Genomic DNA, 17,572 nt, shown 5'->3' on the forward strand with positions numbered 1-17,572 from the left:
AGCAAACTTCGAGTCCAAACTGGCCACATTCACTAAAGACAGTCATAAGGCTTTATTCACATATGTCCGCAATCTCAAGCACCCAGATCTCCTCAGAAATGGTGGTCAAGAGCACCACATACACAAACCCTGTAGATATAGCCAACCTGCTGGCAGACAGGTTGAGTGAAACCTTCACTCCTCTGTCTCCCCATCAGTAAAACAGGACATTCCCAGTACCTGCCCCCCTCCCTTTATCTCTTGGGAGCAAGTCATCACTGCCCTCTCAAATGCAAAAAATACAGCCTCCATGGGACCCAATAACATCCAAAGCTACATCCTACATGAACTCAGGCAGGAACTTGCAGCAGCATTAGGCACCCTATTCAACCAAAGCCTGAGTACCGGCTTCATCCCAGCCAAGTGGAGGACAGCTACTGTCATCCCTTTGCACAAAGGTGGAACATCCACTGATCCAGGAAATTATAGACCCATCAGCCTAACTAGCCTGATCTGCAAGGCCATGGAGCGGATTATCATGGATCTCATTAACAAGGACATTGGCAACCTCCAGACACTTGATCCCACACAGTTTGGGTTTGTCAAGGGGAGGCCATGCCTGTTAAATTTGGTCGACTTCTTTCTGACAGTCATCAAGACCATAGACAAGGGTAAGACAGTGCACACTGCCTACCTTGACCTAGCAAAGGCCTTCAATACTATTCCCCACTCCGGTATAATAGATAAACTCTCTCAGCTAGGCATCAATCCATATGTTACCAGATGGGTAGCAAACAGGCTTACTGATAGAACCAACCTAATCAAAATAGGGGAAGCCACCTCAAGTAGTAGATCCCTAACAAGCAGTGTACCCCAGGGATTGGTCTTGGGGCCCTTGCTGTTTGGGATATACTTCTCAGAGGTGCAGGCCAAATCTAGTGGACTATGGCTAACCAGGTTTGCAGATGACTGCAAGCTGGGCGCTATCTTCAATTCCCCTAGTGATATGGATATCCTCCAAGCGGGTCTCACCCAAACAAATGACTGGTGCCAGAAACATGGCCTCAAACTGAATGCCAAAAAATGCACTGTCATCCCTTTGGGGAGAATGACGTTCCCACAAATTATCACATTGATAATAAGGCACTAAGCATGCAATCAAGGTGTAAGGGACTTGGGAACCCAGGTTGATAGCAAACTGGCTTTTGACCACCATATTGCCTCCATTGTACAGAAAGCTTTCTACATGGCCCACCTCTTTAGCAAAGGTATCTCATCCTGGGACAAGGAGGTCATAACATCCCTGCATTCTTCCCTTATAAAACCAATTACTGAATAGAATGCCCCTTTCGGCATGTACCTCACAAATCACATGCAGCAGCTGCACAGACCACAGAAATTCCTCACCCAGAGAGTCCAGGGCCTCAAACAACTACTCTACACAGATAGGCTAAAAGCCCTGTCCCTCTACTCAGTCTCCTACAGACTCCTCAGAGATGACCTCTGTCTGGCATAAAAAGCTATCTCAGACCCTGCCCTGATGAGACTGCTGCATATCCGCAAGTCAAGCTCCACTCGAGTAACCCACAAGCAAGACCTCAACCTGGTCCGTGACATCAATAGGACTTGTTGGCGAGACAGATTTGTATCCCAGAGACTCCCCCTTTTGTGGAATAGACTCCCTCTCCAAGTAAAGCAGAGTACTTCAGTGAACCTTTTTAAGCGCAACTTGGATAACTGAATGAGGAACAGAAAATACACCCCTGGGATTCCACCTATGTCCCTGCTGGACAGTAGCATAGGGTGCTGACTTGTTGGAACATGAGCTAAATTTTTGGCTAGGCTTGTAAAGGACTCAGGGTCAGTAGCCTAGTAACTTCCTATGATCCTATGATGCTATGAACCTCTTTTTTGTTAAATGCCTAGTTCCAACTTTTGTGTTACATGTATACACTGTTTGGCAATTTGAACTTTATATAGTTGTTTCTTGTCATATCCATTTAAGCCTATGTCACATCTTACAAAACATTTTGTTTTATTGAAAACCCTCAATAAAAAAACACCAAACAAACCCCAATACCCCCTAAAGCCTATTAATTTAATACTAACACACAAACTATGTACATCTTCAAATATTGAAGTTTTACCCTCCTAATGAGATCAAATGTCCCAAACTGACAGCCACACTCACAGACTTGACCTAAAAGAAACATTATCCATGCTAAGACACATAGTGCAGCCAGTGCTTCTACTAAGTGATAACTGGTTTTGTCTTATCTTTATATCTCTACCAGCTGGGAAAACCCCTGAATGCTTTCAGAGAATATTATCTCCTAGCCAGTTTCTCTTTTCTTTTTTTTCCCAGCCAATCATTCTCCACCAGACTGTAACTAATTTTTCTTTATCAGATTCTCCCCATGGACACATGACAACCAGACAGCTAATTTCTCATTATCAGATTTCTCCATGGAGACATAAGAACCAGACAGTCAATTTCTCTTTATCAGATTGTTTCCATTGAGACATGAGGGTCAGATACAGAATTGCTATTAATCATACATTTATTTGCTAGAAAAAAGCCTCATAATACTCAGTATTCTTTTTAATTTACTTGCTTACTCTTGAAACTTGTTACTAAATCAATCTAAGGTCCTTAATCCAGTCATTTCCCCATGTAAGAATGAGAAAAAGCACATTAATTTTTCTTTTGTCATGTTCTTTTAACCAGGCTTTTTTTTTCTTACATTGCAGTGCCTACATTTCATAGATTCATAGATTAGTACTAGGCTAATGGCCCTCATGGACCATTTTGTAAGCCTAGCCAATTACCCCCTAAGAGAATCAAACCCTGCACCTTGTGCTTCTAAGGTAAACACCTTAAACATTATGCCACCCATCCACCCCATATATTTTCATAAAAGTGAACAAGAAGAAAGAGAGAAGGGAGAAAGAAAGGGAAAAAAGAACAACAGTACCTATTTACAATCCTTATTACACTTAAAATAACTGGGAACATTTTACTTTGTAGCATGTAAAGAAAACCATATACCACAAAAACAGTACTATTAAGAAAAATAGTTTTCTTTACTTAAAGTTAACTTTATCCCCTCTCTTCCCTTCCCCAAAGCATTTTCTCCAGCATTAATGACATGAAGTAGGGCATATACTTTAGAGTCCCCCACAAGTCCAACAAATTCTGAAAAAGTCCTATATTTTCAGATTTTTTGTTCTGCCATATTTCATACATATAATTATTGCATTGCAATCCTACATTAAGTTACTGGTTTTATTACTGTTCATCTCCATCTCCCAAATCCTGTCTCTGCTTCATTTCCAACGAACTCTCGATTTTTCTAGTCAGCTCTCATGCTCCCTCCCTTCTCTCCAACATTTCTATTGAAATAGTGGAAAATGTTTCACAGGAACAGTCTCTCTGTGGTCTTTATTACCAGAAGAACAAGAAGCAGAATCTCCTTCTGCTTCCCTGCTCACTTTTTGATGGACAAGCTTTTGTATTTCCTCCTTAGCATGTGCTTCATCAAAAAATTATTTTGTCTGTCCAAGGAAAAATACCTTGAAGACAGCTGGGTACCGCAGTTTGAATCTCACACCTATATATCAATGCTCCCTGGATAGTGAAATGAATTTACTCCTATTCTGCTTGGTAAACAATGAATAATCATTCCAGCAACAACAAGAACAAATAGTGAGTCCCAGCTCTACTTTCAGTCTCTTCAAGATTTATTCAATGCAATACAATTCTGTTTCTCTAGCGCCTCGGCCACAGCCTTTACAGAGTAAAACCCTAAAGCTTCTTAAAATTCACCATATATACAACATTAAAATCAACAATTCAATTAAACAATCAATCAATTAAAAAATACATAATTGATATTTAAAGTCATAGCCCTAAATAAGGCTTTGCCAATTACATTCCTTGTTTAAACCAAGGGGAAATAAAGTGCCATATTTCATAATGAGAATGGACTCCTTCTGTCTCAATATATTTTTTTGATATTCCATGTTGTTATAATGGAGAGGTACATGTTCCAGTATAGTTACTTTCATACAACTAGTACTACTCCCATGTACAGAAGTAAAATGTTCCGCAATGGGACTATTAAATTTTTTGTTTTTCACATCTCTAACATGCTCTTTAATTCTGTCCGCTAGCATTCTCTTTGTTTCACCAATATAATACTTATTGCATGAACAAAAAATGACATAAATTATTCCTTTACTTAAGCAAGAGTAGTTAGCTCTAACAGTGAAACTTTTTTCATTAATCTTAACCACTTCCGTAACTACATATTTACAAACGGAACAATTACCACAAGGGAATGTTCCTACAGTTTTAATATTGTTGGATATATTTATCTTAGGTTGTTTGAAAATGCTATGTACTAAAAAGTTCTGAATACTCTTAGCTTTTTTATATGATATAACCAACTCAGTATTCTTTAAAGAAACAATCTCTTTTTTAATAAAATTCCAGTATTGTTTTACCAATTCATTAATAATACCGGAAAAATTAGTATGCTTTGTAACAAAAAACATCTTTTCTTGATCTAATTCCCTTTTATTATATCTATTTTTGTTGTACCCACTATCAAACGTATTAATAATAGAACTCTTTTTAAATACCTTCATGAGACTATTTTTAACATCAGTCGTTTCATAACCTCTATTTATAAACATTTCAGCTGCCCTAAGAGCTTCTTCATAAGCTAACTTAACATCAGTATTCAATCTTTTAATTCTAATAAATTCTCCATAAGGAATAGCTTTTAAAGTATGAATGGGGTGGCAACTGTTGCCACACATTTTCCAACTGATCTCATCAAATTTCCTATAAATGCTAGTATGTATTAAATGACTATTTATACCTTTAAGGGAAACATCTAGATAATTAACCTGAGAGCCCATTTGTATATCACTAAATTTTATACCATATTGATTGGTGTTTAATTCATTAATAAATTGTTCAGAAAAATCATAACCATCTTTACAAATAAAAATAAGATCGTCAATAAATCTATAATATTTTATAACATATTTATTAAAAAAATTTAATCTATACAAAAATTCATTTTCAAACATCCCCATAAATAAATTTGCATAGGCTGGAGCAAAGGCCGCTCCCATAGCTGTTCCAGTCAACTGTTTATACAGTGTACCATTAAATTCAAAAATGTTGTTATTCAAACAAAATTCAACCAGTTCCAATATGTAATGGGTCTTGGAACTATCGCCCAAAAAAAACTTAATAGCTTCCAAACCCAAAAAGTGGGAGATATTCGTGTAAAGACTCACTACATCAACAGTAATAAAATACATTCCTTCCTTCCAATAAATATTTCTAATTTTTTGAAGGAAGTCGTAGGAGTCTTTGATGTAAGAAGGTAGCGTCAAGACTTTTTTAATCAAAATTTCAAGTAGTAAGGTACATAAATAATAAGTAAAAAAAACAAAAGCTGATACAATAGGATGTCCTGGCGGACTGTCCAAATTTTTATGAACCTTAGTTAAACAGAAAAATGTTGCTATCTGACTATTTTTAATTATTATTTTGCGATCAACATCCAATTTTGTTAAATAATGTAATCTAATACCTTTCTTTAACAAGGCATAAAAGTCAGTTTCCGCTTTCCTCAAATGGGACATATTAGTCTCAAGATATACAGCTTTATTATCAAGATGTTTCATACACATACTATAATAGTCACAAGAATTTAATATGACTAATTTGCCCCCCTTATCTGAGGGCTTGAATACTATGTTCTCATTTTTACTTAGTAACTGTAATTTATTCCATTCTATTTTTGTCAAGTTATAATGATGTTTTTCTTTCATAAAACATTCTAATTCTTTTTCTAACATCATGTTCAACATAGACTCAAACTTTTGTATAGTCAAATTCTTACAAGGTGGTAAAAATACACTATTAGTTTTTAACATCTTGGTATCTAAAGTACTATAAGCATTAATGATATCTTCATCACCCGACAAACAAGAATGAAAGCTTTCATCACTTTCGATGTCACTATTAGATGTTTCCACAGTAAAATGATTAACATCACTATAAGAGTTATGATTTAATCTAAAAAAATACTCCCTTAAATTCATTTTACGACACAGCTGAAACAGTTCTATTTTTAATTCGTGTTTTTTAGGAAAACACGTAGGAACAAATTTGAGCCCTTTTTCCAAGATACATAATTCAATATTATCTAGATTATAACTAGACAAATTAATTACATAACCCTCATTATTTGAATTATGACCATCTACCTTTTTTAAAATGTCCATCGCCCGAGTCTCTATGGCGTTCCGAATTAGTCCATCCCCTTTTCCTAGAATTGGCAAAGTGTCCATTGGGTTCCGAATAGGTTTTCCGAAAACCTTCCGTGTTGGCAGCTCCTGGTAACTCTGGAAAATTCTCCCTGTCATCTTCCTCCCATGACGATGCCCCGCTCTCGCCAGGCAGGAAGCTTTTGTTTTTATACGATTCGGAAACCGGATTTCCTTTTTGAAAGGACACAGCCTTTTTTCTGATTCTCTGATTACTAGAAAACACAAACGCCCTCTTGTGTTCATAGTCCCGTATATCTCTAGTTAATTTATATTTCTTGCGATCCACCAAATCTTTTTCATAGTTGTTCAATTTTATATTGATGCCCACAAGAAAATTTTCTAATGTAGAATTGGAAGTAATGTTAACTAATTGTTCACACATTTGTTTCATTTCAACCACAAGTTTGTCTTTTTTAATATTGTCTCTCTCTATTAAAATAGAGACCCATTCAGCACTGCAACGATGTGCAGCTGCTATCCATCGATCATGGAATTTAATATCTGTCTCATCATTGAGATCAAATGGTGTGGATGGATTCTTAATTGATCTCAAACCTCGTGGTGTAATGTCTAACTCTGCATATCTTTCCAAACTACCAATATTATAGAAAACAGCTGTTTCTTTAAAAATTAATTTCTCAAGTTTCGTACACAAGTCTTGTGCATCAGGATTATCAGGAATGGTAACTTTCTTGCCTACTGTTGCAAACGGATATAAATATGTTATAAAATATTATAGATTTATTGACGATCTTATTTTTATTTGTATAGATGGTTATGATTTTTCTGAACAATTTATTAATGAATTAAACACCAATCAATATGGTATAAAATTTAGTGATATACAAATGGGCTCTCAGGTTAATTATCTAGATGTTTCCCTTAAAGGTATAAATAATCATTTAATACATACTAGCATTTATAGGAAATTTGATGAGATCAGTTGGAAAATGTGTGGCAACAGTTGCCACCCCATTCATACTTTAAAAGCTATTCCTTATGGAGAATTTATTAGAATTAAAAGATTGAATACTGATGTTAAGTTAGCTTATGAAGAAGCTCTTAGGGCAGCTGAAATGTTTATAAATAGAGGTTATGAAACGACTGATGTTAAAAATAGTCTCATGAAGGTATTTAAAAAGAGTTCTATTATTAATACGTTTGATAGTGGGTACAACAAAAATAGATATAATAAAAGGAAATTAGATCAAGAAAAGATGTTTTTTGTTACAAAGCATACTAATTTTTCCGGTATTATTAATGAATTGGTAAAACAATACTGGAATTTTATTAAAAAAGAGATTGTTTCTTTAAAGAATACTGAGTTGGTTATATCATATAAAAAAGCTAAGAGTATTCAGAACTTTTTAGTACATAGCATTTTCAAACAACCTAAGATAAATATATCCAACAATATTAAAACTGTAGGAACATTCCCTTGTGGTAATTGTTCCGTTTGTAAATATGTAGTCACGGAAGTGGTTAAGATTAATAAAAAAAAGTTTCACTGTTAGAGCTAAATACTCTTGCTTAAGTAAAGGAATAATGTATGTTATTTTTTGTTCATGCAATAAGTATTATATTGGTGAAACAAAGAGAATGCTAGCGGACAGAATTAAAGAGCATGTTAGAGATGTGAAAAACAAAAAAATTAATAGTCCCATTGCGGAACATTTTACTTCTGTACATGGGGGGAGTACTAGTTGTATGAAAGTAACTATACTGGAACATGTACCTCTCCATTATAACAACATGGAATATCAAAAAATATATTGAGACAGAAGGAGTCCATTCTCATTATGAAATATGGCACTTTATTTCCCCTTGGTTTAAACAAGGAATGTAATTGGCAAAGCCTTATTTAGGGCTATGACTTTAAATATCAATTATGTATTTTTTAATTGATTGATTGTTTAATTGAATTGTTGATTTTAATGTTGTATATATGGTGAATTTTAAGAAGCTTTAGGGTTTTACTCTGTAAAGGCTGTGGCCGAGGCGCTAGAGAAACAGAATTGTATTGCATTGAATAAATCTTGAAGAGACTGAAAGTAGAGCTGGGACTCACTATTTGTTCTTGTTGTTGCTGAATGAATAATCATTCTCCACAAACACTCTGCTGTCTATAGTATTTTGTCCTTCTGCCACAATTTTGTCAGTATCAACTCCTTCTGCTGGTAGGAATGCACCTTTACTATTCAAGGTCTAGGTTTTCTCATAGCCAGGTTTGGAGCATATACACAATGTGCCCTTTCAACTAACAACTCCTGCTATGGAATAGCAGTCCAGTTGCTTATTTGTGCTTTCATAAAATTAATGCAACCTGTTCCTTCCAGCTTCTCTGGTATAACTGAAAATCTCAGGTTTTCCCTATGTGCTCTATCCTCTTATTCTATTATTTTTTAAACATCTCTTTCTGAGCAGTCTCATATTCAGACAGCCTTTCATTCATTTCAGTCTTTGATTTTTGCAGCTTTATCACCTCATCTGAATATCTGTTTAAAGCTTCTTCCATTTTTCCAGCCTTTTGTGTTGATATAATTTATCAGTGTTTTGTTTAGTTTAACCAGGTCTGTGTACAGTTGTCTTATATCTTCCTGTAGGTTACTGGAGGTCATGTCTGAGGTTGCATTGCTTTTTACTGAACAGCTGCAGGACTTTCCCCAGGCAGTGTTTCTTCCTCACTTTTTGTAGCTTTTTCCAGGTCCTCTGTATTTCTTTTTTCCTGGCATCCAGGCAGTACACTTACTAGCCAGTTGCTGAAATTTACTCATAAATACAAAAATCTACTGGCCTTCTCTGTTGACTTTCTGTTTTCACACTGGGAGAGCTAGATTTAAGCTGTGACTCAACGTGCAGCTATCTTGGAAGCCCAGTCGTGGTGGCTAATGTTACCAAAAGGGCATGAGTATTTGCTAGTGATAAGTGGGTTGAGGAGCAGACCTACTCTGACCTACACCAGGGACAGATGTTAACAGTGGGAGGGATGTATGTGCCCATACTGGCTACTGTCTGCCCACCATAAAGTCCAGTGGCCCTGGGTCAATACCCTACTGGCCAGTTTGGGTTATCTGGAATAGCTCTGTTGAGAAAAAGCTGGATGTCAAAACAATTAAGCTGTCAGGCACAAACCAAGAATTGCTACACTCAGTGTAGGTTCACTGACAGGATGCAGCTTAGAAGTGGATCGCATGATGGTAAGAAGAAGGCTGAACATCCCTATGTATCCAGGAGACAAGATGAAAGAGCAGTGTAGCAAGCCAACTTGGCTTGGTATCCAGAGTCTACTTCTTTGGAAAAGGACACATGGTGTGGGAATGGTGGTGAGGGAGAGGTTTCATAAAAGAGTGAGGGATGTCATCAGAATTAGTGACAGGCTCATGGCAATCAGACTTGGTGTAAGAATAGGGCAGTATTCATAATCTCAACCTATGCCCCAAAGCAGGGTTGTGATAGTGAAAAAAAAGTGTGCATTCAGACAGCAGTTGCAGGACCTACTAGATAAAGCAAGCCAACACAAATTGTTTTTGATAATGGAGGACCTGAATGTACATATCTGGACAGACAGAACTGTATATAAGGACTGCCTGGGTCCACTCAGGTTGTTCAACAGGATTAAAGAAGGAAAAGCCATTCTAGACTTCTGTCTAGCAAATGGCTTGATGGTGGCCACACATGGTTCATCAAGAGAGACAGCCACAAGATCACATACTAGACTGGTACAATATGTGACTCAGGCAAACTTGCTCCTAGTAAGGAAAGGGCACTGGGGTAGAATCAGTGACTGCCAAGTCATCTCCAGTGAAACAGTTGGCCCACAGCATGCAATCAGTAGTCAGAGAAGGCTATAAAGTCAAAAGAGACTAGGATGAAGACCTGGAAGTTGACTGTAGAGAAGACACAAGAGTTGAAGGAATTACTCAGGGTTCTAGCACCTAAGGAAGAACAGGAAAAAAAGGAAATAGGTGGAGGTGAAGAAGAATGGCATCACCTCAAAGCCACACATGTGAGGAATACACAACAGATATAGAAATAAGGTACATAAAGAAAGCTGGTGTTGGAATGCAAAAGTCTGGAAGTCATCAAAAGAAAGAAGGGGTACAGGAAACAGTGGAGGATAGAAAACATGCACCAAGAGAGGAAGGAATACCGGTGGGCTAATAAAGAAGTTAAGAAAGAAGTTGCAATAACAAAGAACAAGCCATTGCAGCCACTCTACCAATTTCTGGAAAGAGAAGTAGATGACATAAAGAAACTCTACCAGGTTGCAAAGCAAAGACATACAGATAAAGAAGACAGTCAGACACCCTTCATAAGGGATGCCAGCAACAACCTACTCAACAGTCAACAGAACATAAAACACAGATGGGAGGAGTATTTCAAACAGCTTCTGAATGAAGAATACCCCACAGAAGCTGTACTGCCACAGACAAAGCCTACAATAAAAGAAGTGGAGGAGCCCCCCCATAGAAGAAGTAAGAACAGCACTAAGGAAAATAAAGTGAAGGAAAGCAACAGGTTCAGATGAAGTCATGGCAGATATGATAAAGATGTTGGGTGAGATATGGAAAAATGGCTCCTGAGGGTACTTATAGCAGTATTGAGAGAGATACGTATCCCAGATGACTGGAAATAATCATAATAGTGCAAGTGTTCAACAACAAAGGGGACATTCACAATTGTGGGCAGTATAGAGGTATTCAACTCCTGTCAAACTGCATGAAAGTTCTGGAAAGGGTGACTGATAAACAAATATAAAAAGCAGTAGAAAGTAAGATGGGAGATGAGCAGCTTGGATTCAGATCAGGATGCAGTACAACTGACCCAGTGTTTGCAGTGAGACAGAGTTAAGAAGAAGCGGTAAATGAGGAAAGAGTCCAACTGGGCATTCTTAGACTTGAAGAAAACATACAACAAGGTCCCAAGAAAACTGATTTTGACTCAAGTACAGTGTCCAGTCTCACAGAGGGATATCCAGTGTGAGTTGGCCTGCATCAGGGTTCAGCTCTGAACCCGCTGTTGTTCATACCTGTGATGAACTACATTAGCAAACAGGTCAGAGGGGAAAGATCAGCAAAGTTGCTGTATGCAGATGATGTAGTATTACAGGCAAACTTCAGCAAAGCATAAGGGAATCAAATGCAAAACTGAAGGCACATGGGATGAAATGCAGTACAGATAAGACAGTTGTAACGGCAGGAACTGAGGAAATTCAGAAGAAGCTGAGAACTGAGATAGAAAGGAAATAGTGGAACAGGTTAACAGCTTCAAGTATCTCGGAGGGGTGATTGAAGACAAGGGAAGTCTGAATGAGGGGGTCACATCTAGAGTAAGAAAGGCTGAAGCCAACTGGCACAGAGTGTCAGCGGTAGCGTATGTCAGAAAAAGCTGAAAAGTAAGGTGTACAAAACATTGGTGAGACCAGAACTACTATATGGTACAGAAACCTGGACAGTAAAGGCAGTTGAAGATGCTAGAGGTGATGAAGATGAAGTGCCTGAGATGGGTAGTAGGATACACACTGTGGGACGGATGAAGAAATGAAGACATCAGAGCAGAGGCCAAAGTAGCTCCAATTGTACAGTAGATCAAACGGAACATATTATGATGGTTTGGGTACATAAGCAGAAAACAATCTGGCAAAGAAGATGTGGGACAGACGGGATGAAAGCAAGAAGAAATTAGGCTGTCCAGCAAAGAGGTGAATGTATTTGGTGAGAGAAGACCGGCAACAGTCAGGCATGAGTGTCGAAGAAGGTAGGAGAGTAGCACTGAATTGAGAGAGATGGTGACAGTTGACATAACACCCTGACAACATGTAGAAAATTTGAAAAAGAAGGTTGATGATGGTGATGAAGATAATGATTATTATCCACAAGTAGATTGGCTATGTCCTCTGAGTCTGAAGAGGTGACATCATTTACTATTAGCTCTGTGCAGTGCTGGACATTGCTTTTGACATTTCTAAGACTTTGTGGGTGTCTTTAGCTTGCATGGCTACTTTTACCTCATATCTGGCTTTGGTTTCTTTCATCAGGGACTGAAGTTCCCTGCTAAGTTTAGCAAAAGCATTTTTGGCATGCTGGGAGTTACATTTATTTTTAAATGCAATGAGTTTTTTCTCTTGCTGTAAAACCTGTTTATATTTGGGTTCTACCATAGGGGTTTGTCTTTAAATTTGTTATTTTATTTACTTTGGTGGGGACAGATGCCTCTATTCAGCCATCAATACAAGTGTAGAATTTGATAATAAAGGATTCAGCATATGTTATAGGGTCATCAGATTGAGAGGGGATTCTGAATTTATCCAGGTCATCACTAACTTTAAGTAGATTAGCCCTAGCATAATCTATGAAGACTGTATTATTGGTAGATGCTTCTGGCTTCAGTTTTATAGTAAATGCGATTTATGCTAAGATTTGACCAGGGAAGGTGTTACAACTAGTACAGAACAGAGATGTCCCATATTGTTAAAGACCAAGTCCAGGTTTTGTCTCCCTTAGATGGGGTACAGACTAACTGTTTCAGAGAGTCTGCATTAATAAAATCTAGAAATCTCTGAGCATCCATGTTAGGGGATGTATAAATCTTGTATAGAGGGGTAGATGAAGTCCACTAGGGGAATGGTGCTTGGCTTGATGCATAGGGATGAGTAGAAATATGGGCAAGAGGAGACATAGAGGGCTTCCTACAGTTGGCATGATATGGGTTTGTATTAATGGCAAGTTAAATGTGGAGGAGTTCCAGTTCCGGCTAACAAGTCTGGAGGTGGAACCTTTATTAACAATATAGAGCATTGTCCTTGGGATCATTCTTTTCAGTGTAACATTTTAGTGCTCCATAACAGTCACATTTACTATTTATGCAAGCACGACTGCTTCTAGTTTGCTATCCTGCTGGTACAAATTACTTTAAGACTGAAAAAAAAAGCCAATTGCACTGCAACACCAGCCAGAGCACACTGTTTTACAGCTTTAAGCCCTCATGTAATGTAATTTTACAAGCCACCCACCTTGAAGCAATCATAAAAATTCTTCCCCAAGAGAATGAACTGGTCAGTGGCCTTTGATATTCCACCCCTAACTGCATCTCTGAAACCAAGACCACTAACTGAATTTGAGAAGCTAATACCATAGATATAACTGGTAAAGATGAAGAATAAAAAAAGTGGTGGGGGACACAGTAAGGGTGGGAGTAGAAGAAGAAAAGGTAAAACATATGCCTTAAGACCCAGCCAGTGTTGTAGAAATGATTGCTTAAGGAACAATATAGCAGATCAAATGGACTAGATTCTCTTTTTGTAAGCAGTTTTGCATTTTTATATGTCACTGCATGACAAGTAACAGTCTAAACAGAATAACCAGATAAATAGGGTCTACAATTCAGCTTAGGATCCTTCTTACCTCATCTTCTTCCATTTCCTTGAGGATTTCATTCATATCTCTTCCTTCTAGCTCATCCAGCAGTTTCAGCAGTTTTGTCTCAACGCTAGATAGAAGATCTAATACATACTCATCAGAGGACGGTACAAGCTGAGCCTTTGGAACATGGCTTTTTGGCTGAAATAAAGATTAAATTAAAAGAGAAACCATCAAATTGCAGTTTTCCTTATAAGCATCTCATGTTATTGCTAGAAGTAAAAATAAACTATAAAAGATTAATACTGCCAATATCCTTCTGTTCCATGATAATAGTCTAAAGGTCTGCAGAGGTATTTTCAAACATTATCATTTCTGACACGGATTCAGAAATACAGTTCTGTAAAAATTCACCATAACAGCAGACAATTGAGTAACAAGATCACTGCTGCAGGATTCATATATGTGAACTGGAAGTATTTATCAAACATGAAGACTAGTCCTTCGGTAGATGTATTTATTTATTTGTCTTGGTTGACCAAGAAAGTTCCAGGGAGAAAAACTTCAGCGTTTTTACAAGTTCAGTTACATGTAAAAAACTGCATGGTTCATTTACATAAACATATTTACATTGCTAATGTACATATACAAAGATTGCATGGTTCAGTTATACCTGGCAGTGTAATCACCTAGGTGAAAAAGAAAAAGTTGTATTGCATCTGGGATGTTAAGAATACTGTCTACTTAAACTGTTGGTGGCGTAGGAATGCAGAAGTTTGGTTTGAGGCGTATCTGGAATCAGATTCAGAGGGAGGTTAATAAGCTCTTTTAGTATGGACAGAAACAGGTATTTTAAATTGTGTCATTGGAAGAGAGATTTAGTAGAGAGAGTGATTAGAAAAAATTATAAGCCATGATATATTAGAAAGGAAGGATGTTAGACTGAGGGTATGGGTGGGGGGAGAGTTTGAGTACGTTTAAGAAGTATGTTTGGTGAGCTGCTCACCTTGAAGTAGAACAGAAACATATCCAGAAGTGGGCAAGATGCTGTTTGTGTATTACTTTAAAGTTTGGGAATTTATCTGTTAGTTTTATTTGCATAGGGATGGAGTTTCAGAGTTTAGACTCTTGGTAAGAATATATGGATTTCCCTGCAGAATTATGGGCCTATTAATATGGAAAATAAATTGTTTTCTGATGCGGAGTTCTATTACTGAGGAGTAGACATGGAGGAATGCTGTAAAGAAGGATATTTCCAGATGATGGACAAGTTTGAATACTCTAATTAACTGTGAATAGTTCACATCATCTGGGAGTTCTAGCCAATTCAGCTGTTTTAAAGCAAAATAGTTTTAGGCCCTATACGCAAGATTGGTTGCAAACTTTGCTATCTTGTTGTAACATGATGCTAACTTATTTCAGTGTGTGTTGGTTAGATTAATGAGGCTAGGGGATGCATAGAGGATGGAGGGAAGTAGGTAAGTCAAGGCTAGTGTTGCCCTAGCTTTCTGTAATGTATGCCTTTGCCCTGTAAAGTGAGCTTAGTTTCTGATGGTTTTTTTTTTTTTTGATAGCCTGAATGATATGCTGGTCATACCTGAGTTTGTCATCTATTAATATGCCTAAGAGCTTGGTTTGGGTTACAGTTTCAGTTTTGGTTCTGTTTGTTGATGTAATGTTGAAAGATTGTTTATGGTTAAGATGGGGTTTCGAGGCAAAGAGCACAAGTATGGAATTTATTAATGAAGATGTTGAACAGAAGGGGGCCAAGTATGGATCTCTGTGGGAATCCTATGGTCATTGGTAGAAAGGTTGAGAAGGTATGTGCCATTTTATGACTTGCTACCTTTGAGTGAGGTAGCTAATAAACCATGAGAGGGAGGGATGGGAAAGGCCGACAGAAGCAAGTATTATAAGAAGATTTTAGTGTGACACATTATCAAATTAAATGCCTTAGATAAATCTAAGAACAGTGTAGATATGAATTTGGCATCATTTCTACTTCGGTTTATCGTACTGGTGAAATTATGAGTGTGGTTGTGCTGTGGTCACTTCTGAAGCCATGTTGGGTATCAGTAACTTGTTAGAATTAAGTTGGTGTATCAGTTGAGAATGGATGAATTTCTCTAGAATTTTTGACAAAGGTTGCAGGATGGCAACAGGTTTATAGTTATTGAAGCCAGTAGATTGGGCTTCTTTGTGAAGTAGTATGATGTAAAATTTTTTCCAGATGACTGAGACCATATCTCTCAACCTCTTAATGCAAGAAATTTGGACAAAACCCCAAAAATATGGACTTATTTTAAATATTGTTCTTATAAACTTAGAAAGTTGCTAGAGTAACAGGGTTTGTTTTAATTTACATTTTGAAGGATATGAAGTCTGAAACTCTAATATACATCATTATTTGGTGACTTCAGTCCTCAGATCACCCCAATGAGTTGCCAGAAAACCACACATTTTAATAGGAACACACCAAAAATATGAGGCATAAATCTGGACAGTTGAGAGGTATGACTGGGGCGTACTTTTCTGATATGGACCTGTTTATTAGGATAGAGATTGGGAGTGCTATGATATCAGCAGCCATCTGAAGGCAGTCAGCTGGGAGTTGATCAGGGGCAAGGGTGGGGGAATTAAACTTTTGCAGAAGTTTTTTTTTTTTTTTTTTTTTTTTTTTTTTTGTTTTACAGTGGAATTGGATATAGGGCTGAAGTTGAATAGCAGTGATTGGTTGGGCCAGGTGCATGGTATTGTGAGGGGTGCATTAGTGTTAATGTTGGTTAGGGACTGTATTGTTTAAGTGATGCAGGAGTTGAATTGAGAGGGGATGGGACCTATGGTATTGTTAGTAGGGAGGGAGTTGAGGCTTGTCCTGGATGTAAAAGTTTATTTAGTGCTAACCAGAACAGTTTTGGATTATTCTGATGTTTGAGTTGCAGGTTGGTATGGAAGTTCAAAGATACAACCAGCAGCAAAACCAGAAAAATAGTCCAAAAAACGACAATAGGATTCAGTTCCACAGCAAAATTTATTACACTGACTTAGCGCCTCGGCCACAACAGCCATATGGAAGTTCTGTTTGTCTAGTTTAATGCATTGTTTCTAACATGTCTAAATGGCTGATATGATGCTTGAATTCTGTTTTTGTACCATTATCTACGTGCTTCATCTCTTTGGTGAATGAGTTTTTTCTTGGTTAGCCATGATGCTGGGTTGAACTTAACTCTTTTGTTCTGTACTGGAGCTAGATTGTTTTGGTGGCACAGTGGTGCAGCAGATAGCATTGTCACCTTACAAGAAGACATTCTCTGGTTGTATTCTTGGCTGGAGTGCTTTCTGTGTGGAATCTGCATGTCCTCCCAGTGTTCGCATGGGTTTCCTGCAGGTGTTCCAGTTTTCTCCCACATTCCAAAGACATGCAGTAGATGGAGTGGATACTCTAAAGAGGCCATAAGTGTGAGAACTAGCCACCCAACAATGTGAACTTTGGCTCTAGATGATTGTCACTGTTAAAGTGGCACCCAGACCCCATATGTAAAAATGGGAAAAAAGGGGTTGTGGATGGATGGATAGATGGATGGATGGATGGATGGATGAATGGATGGATGGATGGATTATTAAAGTGAGAGACTGCATTATTAGTATCATGAATTTTAAAGTGGACCAGATGTAAAATTTCAGTGAGTTGATAAAGGTTTCCTTATTAAATTTTGTTGTATTACGTATTTGTCTGTATATAATTTTTGCCAATCTTTGTTAAGATTGCCTAGTGTTATAGCTTCTTGGTGGATACTGTGGGGAAAACCAGTAGAGGATGTCTTCTGCTGTGGTTGTCTTTGAGCCTGGTGGAATATAGATGGCAGCAATGCAAACTGATT

General features: G+C 37.6%; 1 protein-coding gene across 1 annotated transcript in view; it reads right to left on the bottom strand.

The window, feature by feature from the left end:
• The window catches only part of ODAD3 (outer dynein arm docking complex subunit 3), a 606,433-nt gene that overhangs the window by 169,042 nt on the left and 419,819 nt on the right, over positions 1-17,572 (bottom strand). The window contains exon 12 of the mRNA XM_044084619.1: positions 13,737-13,892. Within this exon, the coding sequence (XP_043940554.1) occupies positions 13,737-13,892 (156 nt within the window). The remainder of the gene's footprint in view (positions 1-13,736; positions 13,893-17,572) is intronic.

The sequence above is a fragment of the Protopterus annectens genome, chromosome 9.part0 (genome assembly GCF_019279795.1).
Source record: "Protopterus annectens isolate FY-2018-M chromosome 9.part0, PAN1.0, whole genome shotgun sequence".
NCBI lineage: Eukaryota > Metazoa > Chordata > Ceratodontiformes > Protopteridae > Protopterus > Protopterus annectens.